Source organism: Oryx dammah, unplaced genomic scaffold (genome assembly GCF_014754425.2).
Source record: "Oryx dammah isolate SB20612 unplaced genomic scaffold, SCBI_Odam_1.1 HiC_scaffold_5, whole genome shotgun sequence".
Taxonomy (NCBI): domain Eukaryota; kingdom Metazoa; phylum Chordata; class Mammalia; order Artiodactyla; family Bovidae; genus Oryx; species Oryx dammah.
Genome location: NW_024070189.1, coordinates 86655785 through 86673716, shown reverse-complemented (window position 1 = coordinate 86673716; position 17932 = coordinate 86655785). Strand labels below are relative to the sequence as shown.

The window sequence follows — 17932 nt, the reverse complement described above, 5'->3', positions numbered from 1 at the left end:
ATCTGTTGGATCATCAAAAAAGCAAGAGAGTTCCAGAAAAACATCTACTTCTGCTTTATTGATTATGCCAGAGCCTTTGACTGTGTAGATCACAACAAACTGAGGAAAATTCTTTAAGAAATGGGAATACCAGACCATCTTACCTGCCTCCAGAGAAATCTGTATGCAGGTCAAGAAGCAAGTTAGAATTGGACATGGAACAGCAGACTGGTTCCAAAATGGGAAGGAGTATGTCAAGGCTGCATATTGTCACCCTGCTTATTTAACTTACATGGAGAATACATCTTGTGAAATGCTGGGCTGGATGAAGCACAAGCTGGAATCAAGATTTCTGGGAGAAGTATCAATAACTTCACATATGCAAATGATACATCCCTAATAACAGAAAGTGGAGAGAAACTAAAGTGCCTCTTGATGAAAGTGAAAGAGGAGAGTGAAAAAGCTGGCTTAAAGCTCAACATTCAAAAAACTAAGATCATGGCATCTGGTCCATCACAAATAGATGGAGAAACAATGGCAACAGTGACAGAATTTATTTTCTTGGTGATTTTCAAAATCGCTGCAGATGGTGACTGCAGCCATGATATTAAAAGACACTTGCTCCTTCGAAGAAAAGCTATGACCAACCTAGACAGCATATTAAAAGGCAGAGACATTACTTTGCCAACAAAGGTCCGTCTAGTCAAGGCTATGGTTTTTGCAGTGGTCATGCATGAATATGAGAGTTGGACTATAAAGAAAGCTGAACACCAAAAATTGGTGCTTCTGAACTGTGGTGTTGGAGAAGACTCTTGAGACTGCAGAGATGAAACTACTCAGTCCTCAAGGAAATCAGTCCTGAATATTTGTTGGAAGGACTGATGCTGAAGCTGAAACTCCCAACACTTTGGCCACCTGATGTGAAGAGCTGACTCACTGGAAAAGACTGATGCTGGGAAAGATTGAAGGCAGGAGGAGAAGGGGACGACAGAGAATGAGATGATTGGATGGCATCACCGACTCAGTGGTGATCAGCTTGCTCATGAGTTTGAGCAAGCTCGGGAGTTGGTGATGGACAGGGAAGCCTTGCATGCTGCAGTCCATGGGGTCTCAAAGAGTTAGACAGACTAAGTGACTAAACTGTGGCCTTAGCCATAACGTTATTTTGTCTTAGAGTATTTTGGTCAGTTATAAGGGTCCCTGATTTCATTTGGTGACTAAAAGAAGAAAGAGTAAAATAAACTGTAGTCATTTGCTTAACAGAAACAGGGTGTTATTTAGTAATATATTCTGATCTGATGGAATATTTGATAATATAATGAGATCTTTTATAAATTTTACGAGTTCTATGTATTGATTATTTTTCAAAGTTAACATATAATCATCTTTTCTCAAAGATTCTTAAAACCTGTCGTCTTCTCTATAGCTTGATTCATGGTATGTTATTTTAAATGGCACTGTGGAAATCAGTTATCCAGATGGAAAAGTTGACAATCTCTTTATGGGAAATAGTTTTGGAATCACACCCACTCTGGATAAACAGTACATGCATGGAGTTGTTAGGACTAAAGTAGATGACTGTCAGGTAAGCTTATCTCTGGTCATGTTCTCTTGTTTCTTTTTTAAAATTTTTTTTATTTTATATTGGAGTAAAGTGGATTATTTAGGATAGTTTCAGGTAGACAGCAAAGGATAGTTTCAGTTGCACATAAACGTTGTATCTACTCTCCCTCAAAATGCACTCCCACCCTGGCTGCCACATAACATTGAGCCAAGTTCCCTGTGCTGTATGGCAGGTCCTTGTTGGTTATCCATTTTAAATATAGCAGTGTATGTTCTTTTGTTTCTGGGTTTTTTGTTTTTTTTTGGTTCTCCTGTTTCTTGATTTTAAATGGCTGAGCCTTTTTCCTTCCTCAAAATACAATAGCTTGATTTGAGAATTATAAGTTTGAAAAACTCACAGTTAATAAAGGAAAGTAGATTTTATATCTGATCCAAATATTTGTGGAATTAAACTATACATATTTTAAAGAGAGTATACCCAATAAATGTTTATTTTTTAAATATCTATGTGATATTAGCCAGCTCAGTCTCCTTTTTGTTTTTTTTTTTTTTTCCCTCCAGTAGAGGAAGAAATAGGAACTTCTGAGTTGTTTGTTTCTAACTTACTCCTGCTTCATGTTTTCTTTGCATAGTGTCAGTTTTGAAAGAAGTATATGCTTACTTCTCCTTTTAGAACAGAATTCACACGGATTTAACTTCTTTGGTCTCTTTGTGCATGATTTATTTTTCTTTTTTACCTTGATTTTTGTTAAGGAGTAAAGGGGCTAAATAAAAAAGAACTGATGTCACTTGAGTTCTTACCTTTGTGCTCCGCCTTGGTGCATAGTGATATATTTATGTATTATAGGTTTATTAATTGTCCCCACGTTGTTCTTGGACAGTTTGTCTGCATAGCACAGCAGGATTATTGGAGAATTTTAAATCATGTTGAAAAAAATACCCATAAAGTTGAGGAAAAGGGAGAAATTGTTATGGTACATGAGCATCGTGAACTGGATCGAAGTGGAACCAGGAAAGGACACATTGTAATTAAGGTGAGTGTGTTTTACTTACTATTCTTATTGATAGAATAAAACCTTCATCTTGTTTAAAAGACTTTGAAGTGCTTATTAAGTAGTGCAAGGTAATTCACTAACTTTGGGATCCAGTGTATATAAATGTGTACTTTTGACTTTTTCTTAGTTGGTTTTTAACAGTATTTTATTGGGTAAGGAAGACACTGCCATGTAATATCAGTATGAAAGGATATTACTTAGAATATACCAGTCATAATTTTCCTTCTCATATTTATGATTCATCAATAATGGGAGTTAACTTCATCAAAGATAGCAATATTTAGAAACAAAACAGAAATTGAAAGGAGCAGCCATCAGTGTACAAGAATCCTAGATGAAGATGGAGAGTGCTTATGGGATCTCTGTGTCACTGAAACAGACATTAGCCTCTCTGAACCTCAGTTTTCTTATCTGAAAATGGGGTTGCTATGGCAGGTCTTTATTAGGGCTAAATGTGGCAAATCAAAAGCCTTAGCATGCTGTAGAGTCTAAGTATTAATACCCACGTTGTTTTCCCTTCTCTGATTCCCTCTTCCCTCTGATCCTTGCCCCCTTGCCTTCGACTCTCCCATCCGCCTGTCTTAATGGCATCTGAATCTCGAGAAGGAAATGGGAACCCACTCCAGTATTCTTGCCTTGAAAATCCCATGGACAGAGGAGCCTGGCGGGCTACAGTCCATGGATCACAAAGAGTCAGACATGACTGAGCACACACAGATGTAAAATAGAGCAATTATAGTTGGAAAACAGGAAATAAATGCTTGACCTTTTTTTTCTTTTCAAGCTAGTCTTGTTTGCAAAATAACTAAATGTGTTATTTTTCATTATAAGTGCAGCTGTTTATTTAACAACAAGAGGGACTGGTTGGTCAGATCAGATATTCTTTAAGAGTTAGGCTATTTCTAAACACTCCTTTCCTAAGCTGATGAGTGTAAGCTTTCTGTGTAGGAAAAAATTCGAATATATTTGTGGATTGTCACAGGCTGTCTCTTTATGAAGGCTCATGTTGAGGCCCCCCCTTTTTTTAAATAATTTCAAAATTACAGAAGAGTTGCAAGAACAGTGTAGAGTATCCTGACTCAGATTCCCCCACTGTTAACATTTCCCTGCATTTTCTCCATTTTCATCAGTTTTTTTTTCTTCAGTCTTTTGAGAGCAATCTGCAAATGTGATGCATCATTAATCCAAAATATTTCATTGTTTACTTCCTAAAAAGAAGAACAGTCTCCTACATAAACACCATGGAACCCTTCAAGTTAGGAAATGAACGTTGATAAAGTAAAGCCATTCAGCCCACAGACCGCATTTAGATTTTCACCAGTTCTCCCCAAAATGGCTTTTTTTTCATTTTTGGCTCAATCTCATCCAGGCACACAATTGCATTTAGTTGTCATGTCACTTAAGTCTACTCCAGGAATAGTTATTCCCTTGTCACATTCTCAGCAATTTTGATGAATATAGACCTTATAGTGTGCAGTATGACCCCCAGACTAGATCTGTGCAGTGTTTCCTCATGCCCAGACTAATGTTATACTTTCCTGGCTGGAACCCCGCAGAAATAATGTCCTGCTCTTCTCAGTACATCTTCTCAGGGAGCACAGTGTCCACCCCTGCTACCACTAGTGAAGTTAATCTTAATCACCTGGTCCTGTTGGTGTCTGTCAAGTTTCCTTACTGTGAAATCACCATTTTACCCATTGTAATTGATAAGCATTTGAAGCATTGATGTTCTAGGATAGTGTCAGTATGTCTTGCAGACCTCTATTCACCAGTCTTTCTTAGATTGACTACTCCTGCCTGAAATGGTGATTTTCTATTTCCATTATTTTATTGTCATTCTGCTCTAACAATGAGCATTCTCTCCTCTTTGATTATATTGGCCTCATGTATTTCTTTACCATCAGCATTGTTCTGATTATCTGATTGTCCCAGATTTAGCTGGTGGGACCCTCTTAAGGTTGTTGATTCCTATATTCTTCTGATATGTTCCCATCATTTTTGAGAGCTTCCTTGTTATCTGGCAAAACAAGATGTTCCAGGGTCATCTTTTACTTTTCCTGCCCCTGCTTAGAAATCAGTCATTGCTCCAAAGAGCCCTGGATCCTCCTAGTAGATAATAGCATTTTAAAACCCAAATCGGGGCACTCACTCTGTTCACTTCTGCTGTGGTGTCTTTACTTCTAGAGCCTTTCCTCAGAGAGGTAGGAATATGTATTTAACTACTGTAGATTCATGCACATCTGTACCTTTATATATCTGTCTGTCTCAGTCATGAGCTTATACCAGGACTCCCAGTTCTAGTACTGTACCACAGAGTTAGTTTTGTAGCCTTTTCCTTTCGCTCATTGTAAATAACAGTGACTCTTGTTATGCTTTGTATATTTACTTGCTTGCTCATCGTAACCAAACTCTTTACCAGCTAGCCATCTCCTTCACCTGCCCACTCGGCATACGTGTCTCCCAGAATCCCACCTTATTGGATGCTAGTGAGCAGTTTGGTAGGTGCCTCTGCATGATTATGGAACTTGGCATTAAATACTGCTTTTTAAAATACAACCTAATCTCCACAGATATACCTCCTCAGTGATTTACCTAATCAGAATAACAGCTCTTCTTTAATATGTCAATCATTTTCACCACTGACGTAGCTATGTATGATCTGAGAACCAGATTTGAGTGACGTCAAATTGTGATTTGCCTGAATGACAGACACAATTTGGAATTCTTAGAATGTTTTTGAAGGTGGGAGAAGAATAGGAATGACCTGTGATTGTCTTGTCCCTTAAATAGGTAACTTGAAGAACCTTTCCTCTGACTTCTTTCTAGAGAAATGATTTACATACCTGATTAGCAGTGGGTACCCTTTTTTAATCTTGTAATAAATTTTTAAACAAGAACATTGTTAGTATTAATGTATATTTGTCATGCAGTAATTCTGGCCAATGAAATCATTAGGATGAATGCACCAAATTGAAATCTGACATTATGGGCAACAATTGGTTTTTATATTTGGCTTAATACCTGGTTTATTTCTGTATTTGTTCTGCCTACTCATTTTTTAAGATGCTGCTAGGGTAATAAATTTTAACAGTGATTCAGGAATTCAAAGAGGAGCAATAGATAAATTTTACTTTCATTCCTTTTTATAAATTGGGAAACAGGCAAGCAGTTAAAACTGAGTGAGTGTAAAAAATGTCTGTAGGACTTCTGGTTCCTCTGGCAAACGGGAATGGAGAAACCACAGAAGAGGAAACCTCTGTTCAAGAAGTGACAGTAGTAAAACAAGCTATTTTGAACTGTGTTGTTCCCATAACCTGGAACAAAAGGGAATTTAAGGATGATTAAATTCAGAAGAAAGCTTTATTTTCTTTAACTCTCACCTCTTTCTTCTCTTATTTATTTATTTTGTTTTTTGCCTGTGGAGGATCTTTGTTGATGCACGGGGGCTTTCTCTAGTTGTGGAAGTAGGGGACTACTCTTCATTGTTCCGTGCAGGCTTCTTATTGTCATGTGGTGACTTCTCTTGTTGTGGAACACAGGCTGTAGGCATACAGGTTTCAGCGGTTGCTGTGCATGGGTTCAGTAGTTAAGGCTCTTGGGCTCTAGAGCACGGCTAGTAGTTGTGGTGCACAGGCTTAGTTGCAACATGGCATGTGGGATCTTCCTAGACCAGGGATTGAACCGGTTTCCCTTGCTTTGCAAGGCAGATTCTTAATCCCTGGACTAGCAGGGGAGTCCCTCTTCCTTCTCTTTACTCAAGATAGTCATTATATTATCACCCCATAGCTATAATGAAATACAGATAAAACAGCTACAGCCAAGGTAATGCTGTTGTGCATGTTTATTCCTCTGCCTTATTTCTCTCTAAACTTCTCTGTGATGATGGTCTACAACCTAGAGACACTACCTACTTCCAGTGCTGAGAGTTTTAAAGGTGAAACTTTACTTTGAGGACTTTATAATCGAGGAGCTACAAAGGGAAGTAATCAATAGGAGTTACTTGGTTCCTGAGCTACTTTTTTATTTTCTAATTCTTTCTTTGTTTTGATTTTTAGGGAACGCCTGAGCGTCTCATCATGCATTTAATAGAAGAGCATTCCATTGTGGACCCAACTTATATAGAAGATTTCCTATTAACTTATAGAACATTTCTTGCAAGTCCTTTGGATGTTGGGACCAAACTATTGGAATGGTTTAAAATTGACAGCTTAAGGGATAAGGTTGGTATTATAAAGGGCATGAAAGTGATTTTAACCTTTATATTCCCCCAGAACCTTTTGCAGTTGACAAATGCTTATTTTGATAAGATTCAATTCACCTAAAAAAATAGTGAATCAGTAGACATATCTGGTTACTTTTATGACAAAATAGCTTTTAAAAAGTGGATTATTTTGCCTTCTAAAAGGCAGAAACTGAAATCAGGCTGTGGTGTAGTTATAAATTCAGAAGATGCAGGATAGTATAGTCTTGCACTTTTGGAGAAGGCAATGGCAATGCGCTCCAGTACTCTTGCCTGGAAAATCGCCTGGATGGAGAAGGCTGGTAGGCTGCAGTCCATGGAGTCACGAAGAGTCGGTCACGACGAGTCGGTCACGACTGAGTGACTTCACTTTCACCTTTTACTTTCATGCACTGGAGAAGGAAATGGCCACCCACTCCAGTGTTCTTTCCTGGAGAATCCCAGGGGCAGAGGAGCCTGGTAGGCTGTCATCTATGGGATCGCACAGAGTTGGACATGACTGAAGTGACTTAGCAGCAGCAGCAATCAAAATACTTGGTGGTTTCAGAAATCAGTAAACATTTAAAAGTTTAGAAAGAATATTCACCAAGTACATTTTTTCAAGAGGGTTTAGAAACAATCTAAATAGAAAAACACTGATTTTTCTGAGTTAAAAGACTTGATAATCATTTAAAATTTTTATCTTTTTGAGTTTATCACTGCTGTAACACATTTAGTTGTGGCATTGAGGGTTGTTTTTTTTTTTTTTGCATTTAACATTTAAATAGATTATCTTAACTTTTTTAATGGAGTGTTTATACTTTTCATGGAAAAACTAGTAATACTTCAGCTTACTGGTACATAACTACCGATAAACTACCTCAGTAATAGGAAGTTAGTTGTTTTAAGAAAAATAAAAGTAGAGCCATAGTTGCCTGGCATATCTTTCTGAGTTCTAGTTTGTGCTAGATCGCTTTAGTCTTGTCCAACTCTATGCAACCCTATGGACAATAGCCTCCCAGGCTCCTCTGTCCATGGGATTCTCCAAGCAAGAATACTGGAATGGGTTGCCATGCCCTCCTCCAGGGAATCTTCCCAACCCAGGGATCAAACTCTAATCTCTCTTGTATCCTGCATTGGCAGGCGAGTTCTTTACCTCTAGCACCACCTGGGAAGCTCTGAGTTATACTTTAAAGGAAATACGTTAGATACAGTAAGTGTCCAAAACTACAGGCTTGCTTTTCCCTTGTTTTTGAAATTATATATAGTTACGTAGATTGCTGAGGAAATAAAGGCATGCTAGAAAATGAACAAAAGCATGACTTAGGGACAGCTCAATATTCATGTGTAAAAGGATGAAGTTTGACCTTTACCTTATACCATATTCAGTGTTAGCTCAAAATGGATCAGAGACTTAATGTAAGAGCTAAAACTATAATATTCTTCAAAGAAAAGAAGGAGTTAAAAAAAAAAAACGACTTTGGATTAAGCAATAGTTTTTTTAGTGCAAAGCACAGACTTGAGCAATGGATATATAGAATTTCATCAAAATTAAAACATTTTCACATTAAAGGAGCTATCAGGAAAAGCAGAACAACACATGGAATAGGAAAATATGTTTGCAAATCATATGTCTGACAAGGATCTAGTATTCAGAATATGTGAAAAAACTCTTACAACTCAACAACAAAAAGACAATATGATTTAAAAATAGACAAAGGACTCAAATAGGTATTTCTCCCAAGAAGAGATATGAATGGCCAGCAATGACATGTAATAGGTGTTCAGTGTCATTAGTCATGGGAAATGCAAATCAAAACCACAGTGATATTCTGCTTCATACCTACTAAGATGACTTAAAAAAGGAAATACCAAGGATTTCGAGGATGTTGATGTGGAGGAAATGAAATTCCCATACATTGCTTGTAGTAATGTAAAATGGTATAGCTGTTATGGAAAACAGCTCAGCAGTTCTCCCAAAAGTTAAGCATAGAATTATGGTGTAATCCAATAGTTCTATTCCTGAAGTATATAGCCAAAATAGGTAATAGGTGTGCAAACAAAAGTTTGTAAACAGGTGTTCATAGTAGCACTATTGATGGTGGCCAAAAAGTGGAAACAACCCAAATGTCTATCAGCTGATGAATGGATAAGCAAGATATTGCATACTATATAGTGAAATGTTATTCAGCTATAAAGAAGTTGGTAAAGAATCTGCAGTGCAGGAGACCTGGGTTCAGTCCCTGAGTCGGGAAGATTCCCTGGAGAAGGACATGGCAACCCACTCCAGTATTCTTGCCTGGAAAATCCCATGGACCAGAGGATCCTGGCGTGCTACAGTCCATGGGGTCACAAGAGTTGGACACAGAGCAACTAAACCACCACTGTTAAAAAAAAATGAAATACTGATACATGCTGCATGTTATAAGCCTTGAAAATGTACTAAGTCAAGCCAGTCATAAAAGATGACATATTGAATGACAAATCAGAGAGGCAGAAAAGCAAATAGAAGCTGTTCTGGGCTGGAAAGAGGCCAGAATGGTAGGTGGCTGCTTATTGGGAATGGGATTTTCTTTTGTGGTGGTGATAGTGCTCTGGAACTAGGTCACTTGGGGATGACTGTATACGACTGAGAATGGGCTAAATGCCACTGGGTTGTACACTTTAAAATGGTTAAAATAGTGGATTTTATGTGTTATTTTACCATACAATTTTAAAAGTATATGACTTAAATTATTTGTATTGTTAGGCACTTTTTTTTAAAACTTAGATTTTGGAAAAATCTCTGGTTTATCTCTTTAGATTTATCTTGGCTCCTGTGTTTTCTTAATGTTCAGAATGTTTCTTAATATTCTTAATTTTTTTAATGTTTATTGGACTATAGTTGCTTTATAGTGTTGTATTAGTTTCTGTTGTACTGATTCAGCACAGTGAGTCAGATATAAGTATACATATTTCTCCCCCCTTTTTGGATTTCTTTCCAATATTAGTTCACCACAGAACATTGAGTAGAGTTCACTGTAAGCACATTATTTAATTGAACATTCATTTGTTTAACTTTTTTGTTAATCTGTAGCACAGGTTAACAAAGTAATAAATTAATTCCCAACTTTGAAAATTATAGTGTTCACAGAGGAGATTTCAGATTTTTGTTATAATTTTGGTGAAATGGTCTCAGCTAAAGAAATACTTGCCATTTGCCTGCCCTTAGAAGTGTGCATTCCCATCTACTGCTTACATGTTAGTATACAGGCTTGTCTTCTCAGTGAAAGCAGAGGCTTGGTTTTCTCTGTTATATAAGGAAGCAAAAGCTCAAACTAAAATGTTCCTCTCTATTAGAATGAGCCTTTCATGTGTGAGAGGGTGGGCAAAGGGCTTAACTATAAAGCTCAGTTGTTCCTCAGTTTAGGACTTGCTTTTAGGACTTTATTTTTGCAGGAAGAATTCGTCTCATGTAATCGTATGCTGCTGCTTCCATGTTTCCACAGGTAACACGGATTGTATTATTATGGGTAAATAATCATTTCAATGATTTTGAAGGTGATCCTGCTATGACTCGATTTCTAGAGGAATTTGAAAAAAATCTGGAAGATACAGTAAGGCTCAGAATTTTATCTTCTTCAGGGTTTGGGGATTCTTACCAATCTCTTCTGTCCCCCTGCTGAAGAATTGCAACTCAGAATAGCTTTCATCTTTTCCTGTCTTCTGAGAACTTTCAAATCTATATTCTAAACTTGGGCTCATCCTTTGCTGCTTCAACCCAAACAAAGATCATGCTTCTTCCAGAGTCTTCACTGATTTAGGCATTCAAATACACATATTTATCAGACCTACATTAGACTTTCTAAGTCTCCCTTCTGCATGAGATTTCATTTGTTTTTAATATACAGCATCTCAGATAATGACCCTCAAGGTCTTCTTAATTTTGATGGTAGCTATTTATAAATCTATTTATTCTTCATATTAGATATAAAAGCTTTGAACTGCAACTCAGTTGTCTGTTCCGAGCAACTTGAATTTTTAGGAAATAAATAATGCAGCTCAGGAGTTAGATTGCCTGAATTAACAACATTCAGACTTTACCACTTGGTAGATACATGAATTTGGAAAGATTGTCCAATCTTTTATGCCTCCATTGTCTTATAGTAGCCTCTAGGTTGTTGGGATTGTCTTGAGGGTTATAGTGAGCTATGAATATAAGAATCTGCAAACAAAACCTGGCACGGCACCATTGTTATTACAGAGTAGAAGTGGATTAAGTTGAATAAGGAAGGGAAAATTTCAGATTGTTTTGTCTCTTTCCTTACCTCTTGGTTCCTGGGGCCTATTCAGCAGCACATCTGCTCTATGCAAAATGGGGAGAGTGAACAGGGAACTTGATTAAGAGGCCCATTGAGGCTCACCAACATCATTTGGCGCTTCCATTGCTGGCTCTGTAAATATTCAAGGGACTTATGAAAAATAGAAACTATCTTGCAGTCATGGGATTTTTTTTCCCCCAGTTATCAAGTCAGTCATCAAATATTTACTGAATTCTGCTGTATACTCCAAGCTGTTATATAGAATCAGAAGAGGTGTAAAACTTGGTTTCTACCCTGAGAAAAACTTTAGCTTTTTGTTATGGACATGAAATTTTTTTGATACACTATTTGAGAATAGTTGAATTCTCAGCTGATACATTAAACTGATACTAGAACTTGAAAGTTAAAATATTGCTGAGTTTAATGAAGATCTAAAATACTATAGGAAGATCTAAATTATAAGAATAATATTTCTGAAAGAGATGGAGACTTGCATGTGTCTGAGTATTAGACAATGTTTGGGAAGGTGGTTGAAGTCCTTTAAGGTTTTAAATAAAAGTTTAAAAATATTCTGGTTTTATGTAACAGCTAGGAGATAAGCAGGATGGTAATACAGAATGTGTTATTACTTAGATTCAGAAAATGAAGAAATTTTTTTGTCATCACTGTCTGAGTAAGACATCACTTTGAAATCTTTTCTAACTTGTGATTATCTAGAAATTTTAAAAAACCATATCAAGGGATCTTTATTCTTGAGAGTGCTCTAAGGTGGAAGGTTTCCCTCCTTCAGTTTTATTTACCCATACTTATATATTCTTTATTTACTCTAGTTGTAATAATTTTAGGTTATATTTTTTAAAGCCTATAGAAAAAAATAATATACATTTATATATATATGTTACCCCTTTCTACTTTGTAGAAAATGAATGGTCATCTCCGGTTATTGAATATTGCGTGTGCTGCAAAGGCTAAGTGGAGACAGGTTGTTCTGCAGAAAGCTTCCCGGGAGTCACCTCTGCATTTCAGCCTAAGTGGAGGAAGTGAGAAAGGATTTGGTATTTTTGTTGAAAGTGTGGAACCTAATAGCAAAGCTGCTGATGCAGGACTGAAACGTGGTGATCAAGTAAGTAAATAACAACTATTTAAAGGCTTTTTATAAGTAATAGGAGTGCTACTTTTCTTACATGATGATATTCTAGTAAGCATGATCAATTTAAGAAAATACCTTTGAAACCTTTTTTTAGAGGTGGTATTTTTAAATGGTTTATTTTTAAAATGTGTTTGTCATATATCCATTACTCTTAATGGAAAATTTGATATAGAAGGTCCAGAAACAGCCTGGTAGTCTGGCCACCATCAATCTGAATGGTCCTGCCCATCCTCCTAGTATTAGGAAACTCTGTCATTTGGCAACTTCACAGTATTCCAGAAAGATCAGTAAGAGAGTTAGCACCCTTGCATATTTTAAAGGAGTAAGCACTTTTATCCATACCACTCTAAAATTAAGTGGCCAAAGATTTACCATAAATGATGGTTTTGTTTTAAATAATGTTCATATGGTAACAAAACTATTCGGTACATCCGTAAGTAGAGTGAGCTGGTTGAAGGATTAGGAAAAGGAAGGGGAGGTACTGGGAGTAAGTAGATAGGGATTTATTCTCTCCGTGGAGGCATTAGTAAACTATAGAACAATATATTTTCAAAAATGAAATTGCTGACAACTTAGTTACTAAAAAAAAAAATAATAACCTCAGTCTTAGTAATCATAGTAATCACATTCTGCAGAGTTAAGGACTGCGCATTTGTATTTTTAACAAAGCTCTCAAAGTCTCATGTATACCAGAGTGGTTTCTCTTCTAGCTAAATCATTTGGGAAGCTGACTTTGTTCCACTTAAAATTTTTGTTTGTTTATGCATTCATTTAGAAGGTGACTTTATTCTACTTATAACCACACCGTGGTGGTTTTTGTTTTTTAATTAAGAAGGCATTTACAGGGACTTCCCTTGTGGTTCACTGGTTAAAAGAGTCTGTGCTTCTACTGCAAGGGGCACAGGTTCAATCCCTTGTCAGGGAACTTAGATCCCACATGCCACATGGCATGACATAAATCAAACAAGCAGGCATGCATTCACATTATTAAAAGTTCTGTACTTCAAAACAGTGGCTTTCAACCAGCAGTAATTTTGTCACCCAGGAGACATTTGGTAATGTCTGGAGTTATTTTTGATTGTCATGACTTGGGAATTACTACTGCCATGTAGTGGATAGAGGCCAGGGATACTGCTAAATAGCCAGGAACACCCCGTGACAAAGCAGCCACATGGCAGTTATCCAGCCCAAATATCAGTATCTAAATATCAGTAGTGCAGGGAGTTAAGAAACTAATATAAGTGAATCATATATTATAATAAAATACTTTAAAATTTAAGAATAAATGATATACTTTTAAAAAAGAAACTCTGACACAAAGTTTTAATGATACTCTTCTTCCTCTAGGGGAGCTTTTTAGAATAGAGATTTCTGGGCTTTACCCAGACTACTCATTAAGAATATCTAGTTGCTAGGAATTTGGAGTCATATATTTATTGGTCAAGTATTTTTTGGTAAATATGTTTAAGAATCTCATTCTTCAAAGAAGAAAACGAAAAGAATACTTCAGCAGTTTCATTCCTGAGAGAGGAGAGAAATTTATTGTTATTTTACTTCTTCCCTCAGGCCTTCCAAGTATGGTTGAAATTATCTGAGATTTTCAATAAGTCATTTTTTAATATTGTGAATATTCTTTTTTAAGAGTACTTTGGCATTTGCATTAAGTTTCATAAGCTTATTGCTAAGAATCATTTTGCACCTGCTTACTGCTTACATTGATCACCTCTACTTCGTCTATGCCACGTGGTGCCATTATTTTTATTTATTTCACAGTTGTCTTCCAGTACTTCTAGTACCTTTTCTAGGACTTCTTTCAGAAAGAGCGAATGAGTACTCTAGCTTTGTGTCCCTTACATGTCTAATGATATCTTTGTTCAATGAAGGATAAAAATCTTTGATCACAGTCATTTTTCTCTCAGAACATTGATATCACAGAAAGGTTTCACATCATCTTAATATGGTCCCAAAGAAGTCTAAGCCATTCTGTTTCTTTTTTAGGTGCCTTTGGCCACCTCCACAAATCCCCAAGAGTGATGCTTATAGAGTCTTTATTCTAAGTCCCTGGAATTCAGAATATTCAAGTGATCTGTTAAAAACAAAAAATAGATCTTTTTATTTTATTCCCTGATATTAGATGATCCATGACAGTATGTAGACTGAAGACTTTTTTAAACTCTGGAAATTTAACTTCTGTGATTTTTTTTTTCTTTTTCTTTTCCTAATATTTTTTTTTCACTCCTTTTTATCCTTTTGAAATCTCTGTGTCAGCCCTCAAAATCTATCCTCTGTGCTGCCTTTTTTTCCCTCATCATGTCTTGTCTCTTTATCCTTTTTCCTTGGAATCAGTACTTTTTGAATAAACTCCTGATGATTCTGAGGTACAGCCAGATTTGTGAAGCCCTGGTATGAACGATCAGCAATGTCAGATGCAACAAGAGCCCATAACAGTTGTGCTTGTTGCTTTTTGACTGCCTGATTCAGTCAGTGGCAGGAAATGGTATTAGCTGTAATTAGAATACCACTTTTAAATGAATTTACCTCTTTTTTAAATGCAATAAGTTTGCATTTAGAATACTTCACTAAAATTTGTGTACACATACACACAGGTGATAATTTTTATGAGCTGATAACATTATGTTTTAAATTTTTTTCCAGTATTATCCCAGAGGAAATGAACTGGAAAAAAAAAAAGTTTTTAGTAGAGATTTAGGAAAATACCACAAGATAGAGAAAAGCTATTAGACAGTAATTCAACTTCTCACAGATAACTATTGTTCACATATAGGTACATTTTATTTAAGTTTTATTTTTTTACCCATTAAACTTAAGGCTGCAGAAATAACTAATACTGTTTCTGTCTTTCTTTGTATTTTTTGAACACTTTCTTCAAGATAATGGAAGTAAATGGACAAAATTTTGAGAATATAACGTTTGTGAAGGCCCTTGAAATTTTGAGGAATAATACTCATCTTGCACTTACTGTAAAGACCAACATTTTTGGTGAGTTTTATTGTAAAAATCTATTTGAGCCCTTTTTTTGGTAATAGAAAAAGTCAACAATGATAAGGAGGATAGTAAAAATACTTTAAAAATGTTCCCATCTAAACTTTTTGAAAATTATAGGATCATTAATGTTTGAATATAATATTCTGTATTCTAGAATTTTCATTTTTTATTTGTATTTAATTATTTTGAGTTCTTTGTTAAAATAAGTATACAGCTGCACTTAGTCATTTATGAAATGTCTACTCAGTATTATGGACTGTACTTCGCCTGGAAATGCTCAATGAAACATAGAAGTCATAGGCTTTTTTTCTTCCTGCTAACGTGCAAATCAGTCTACCTCTAGTGAAATAGCAGTATCAGTGCCAGTTAGCTGTTTTATGGAAATGAATAGAGTAAAACATTGAAGTAATTAATCAGTGAATTGCTGATTTTTAAGAGCAATATACTCTGCCTTTCTTTGTCAAACTGTTGGTTCACTTCAGTTCAGTCGCTCAGTTGTGTCTGACTCTTTGCACCCCATGAACCACAGCTCTCCAGGCCCCCCTGTCAATCAGAAACTCCCGGAGTTGACTCAAACTCATGTCCATTCAGTCAGTAATGCCATCCAACTATCTCATCCTCTGTCGTCCCCTTCTCCTCCTGCCCTCAATCTTTCCCAGCATCAGGGTCTTTTCCAGTGAGTCAGCTCTCCACATCAGGTGGCCAAAATACTGGAGTTTCAGCTTCAACATCAGTCCTTCCAATGAACACGCAGGACTGATCTCCTTTAGGATGGACTGGTTGGATCTCCTTGCAGTCTAAGGGACTCTCAAGAGTCTTCTCCAACACCACAGTTCAAAAGCATCAATCCTTTGGTGCTCAGCTTTCTTTATAGTCCAACTCTCACATCCATACATGACTACTGGAAAAGCCATAGCCTTGACTAGATGAACCTTTGTTGACAAAGTAATGTCTCTGCTTTTTAATATGCTGTCTAGGTTGGTCATAGCTTTTCTTACCAAGGAACAAATATATTTTAATTTCATGGCCGCAGTCACCATCTGCAGTGATTTTGGAGCCCCCAAAAATAAAATCAGCCACTGTTTCCATTGTTTCCCCATCTATTTCCCATGAACTGATGGGACCGAATGCCATGATCTTCGTTTTCTGAATGTTGAGCTTTAAGCCAACTTTTTCACTCTCCTCTTTGACTTTCATCAAGAGACTCTTTAGTACTTCTTTACTTTCTGCCGTAAGGGTGGTGTCATCTGCATATCTGAGGTTATTGATATTTCTCCCGGCAATCTTGATTCCAGCTTGTGCTGCATCCAGCCTAGCATTTCTCATGATGTACTCTGCATAGAAGTTAAATAAGCAGGGTGACAGTATACAGCCTTGACATACTCCTTTTCCTATTTGGAACCAGTCTGTTGTTCCATGTCCAGTTATAACTGTTGCTTCCTGACCTGCATACAAGTTTTTCAGGAGGCAGGTCAGGTGGTCTGCTATTCCCATCTCTTTAAGAATTTTCCACAGTTTATTGTGATCCACACAGTCAAAGACTTTGGCATAGTCAAAGCAGAAATAGATGTTTTTCTCAAACTCTCTTGCTTTTTCGATGATCCAGCAGATGTTGGCAGTTTGATCTCTGGTTCCTCTGCCTTTTCTAAATCCAGCTTGAGCATCTGGAAGTTCACGGTTCATGTATTTCTGAAGCCTGGCTTGGAGAATTTTGAGCATTACTTTACTAGCGTGTGAGATGAGTGCAATTGTGTGGTAGTTTGGGCATTCTTTGGCATTGCCTTTCTTTGGGATTGGAATGAAAACTGATCTTTTCCAGTCCTGTGGCCACTGCTGAGTTTTCCAAATTTGCTGGCATATTGAGTGCAGCACTTTCACAGCATCATCTTTCAGCATTTGAAGTAGCTCAACTGGAATTCCATCGCCTCCACTAGCTTTGTTCTCAGTGATGCTTTCTAAAGCCCACTTGACTTCACAGTCCAGGATGTCTGGCTCTAGGTGAGTGATCACACCGTCATGATTATCTGGTTCGAGAAGATCTTTTTAATACAGTTCCTCTGTGTATTCTTGCCACCTTTCTTAATATCTTCTGCTTCTGTTAGATCCATACCATTTCTGTCCTTTATCGAGCCCATCTTTGCATGAAATATTCCCTTGGTATCTCTAATTTTCTTGAAGAGATCTCTAGTCTTTCCCATTCTGTTGTTTTCCTCTATTTCTTTGCATTGATCACTGAGGAAGGCTTTCTTATCTCTACTAGCTATTCTTTGGAACTCTGCATTCAGATGCTTATATCTTTCCTTTTCTCCTTTGCTTTTCACTTCTCTTCTTTTCACAGCTATTTGTAAGGCCTCCTTAGACAGCCATTTTGCTTTTTTGCATTTCTTTTCCATGGGGATGGTCTTGATCCCTGTCTCCTGTACAGTGTCAGGAACCTCCACCCATAGTTCATCAGGTACTCTTGTCTATCAGATCTAGTCCCTTAAATCTATTTCTCACTTCCAGTGTATAATCATAAGGGATTTAATTTAGGTCATACCTGAATGGTCTAGTGGTTTTCCCCACTTTCTTCAATTTAAGTCCGAATTTGGCAATTTGGGCAGATCATGTGGTTCATGATCTGAGCCACAATCACCTCCTGTTCTTGTTTTTGCTGACT

At 36.8% G+C, this 17932-nt stretch overlaps 1 protein-coding gene across 9 annotated transcripts in view; it reads left to right on the top strand.

Annotated features, from left to right (window-relative positions):
* Positions 1-17932, top strand: part of RAPGEF6 (Rap guanine nucleotide exchange factor 6) — a 217024-nt gene that overhangs the window by 133838 nt on the left and 65254 nt on the right. For all 9 annotated transcript variants that reach the window (XM_040241778.1, XM_040241776.1, XM_040241777.1 and 6 more), the window contains 6 exons: positions 1406-1564; positions 2424-2576; positions 6653-6817; positions 10305-10412; positions 12037-12240; positions 15159-15267. In XM_040241778.1, coding sequence (XP_040097712.1) covers positions 1406-1564; positions 2424-2576; positions 6653-6817; positions 10305-10412; positions 12037-12240; positions 15159-15267 — 898 coding nt within the window. The remainder of the gene's footprint in view (positions 1-1405; positions 1565-2423; positions 2577-6652; positions 6818-10304; positions 10413-12036; positions 12241-15158; positions 15268-17932) is intronic.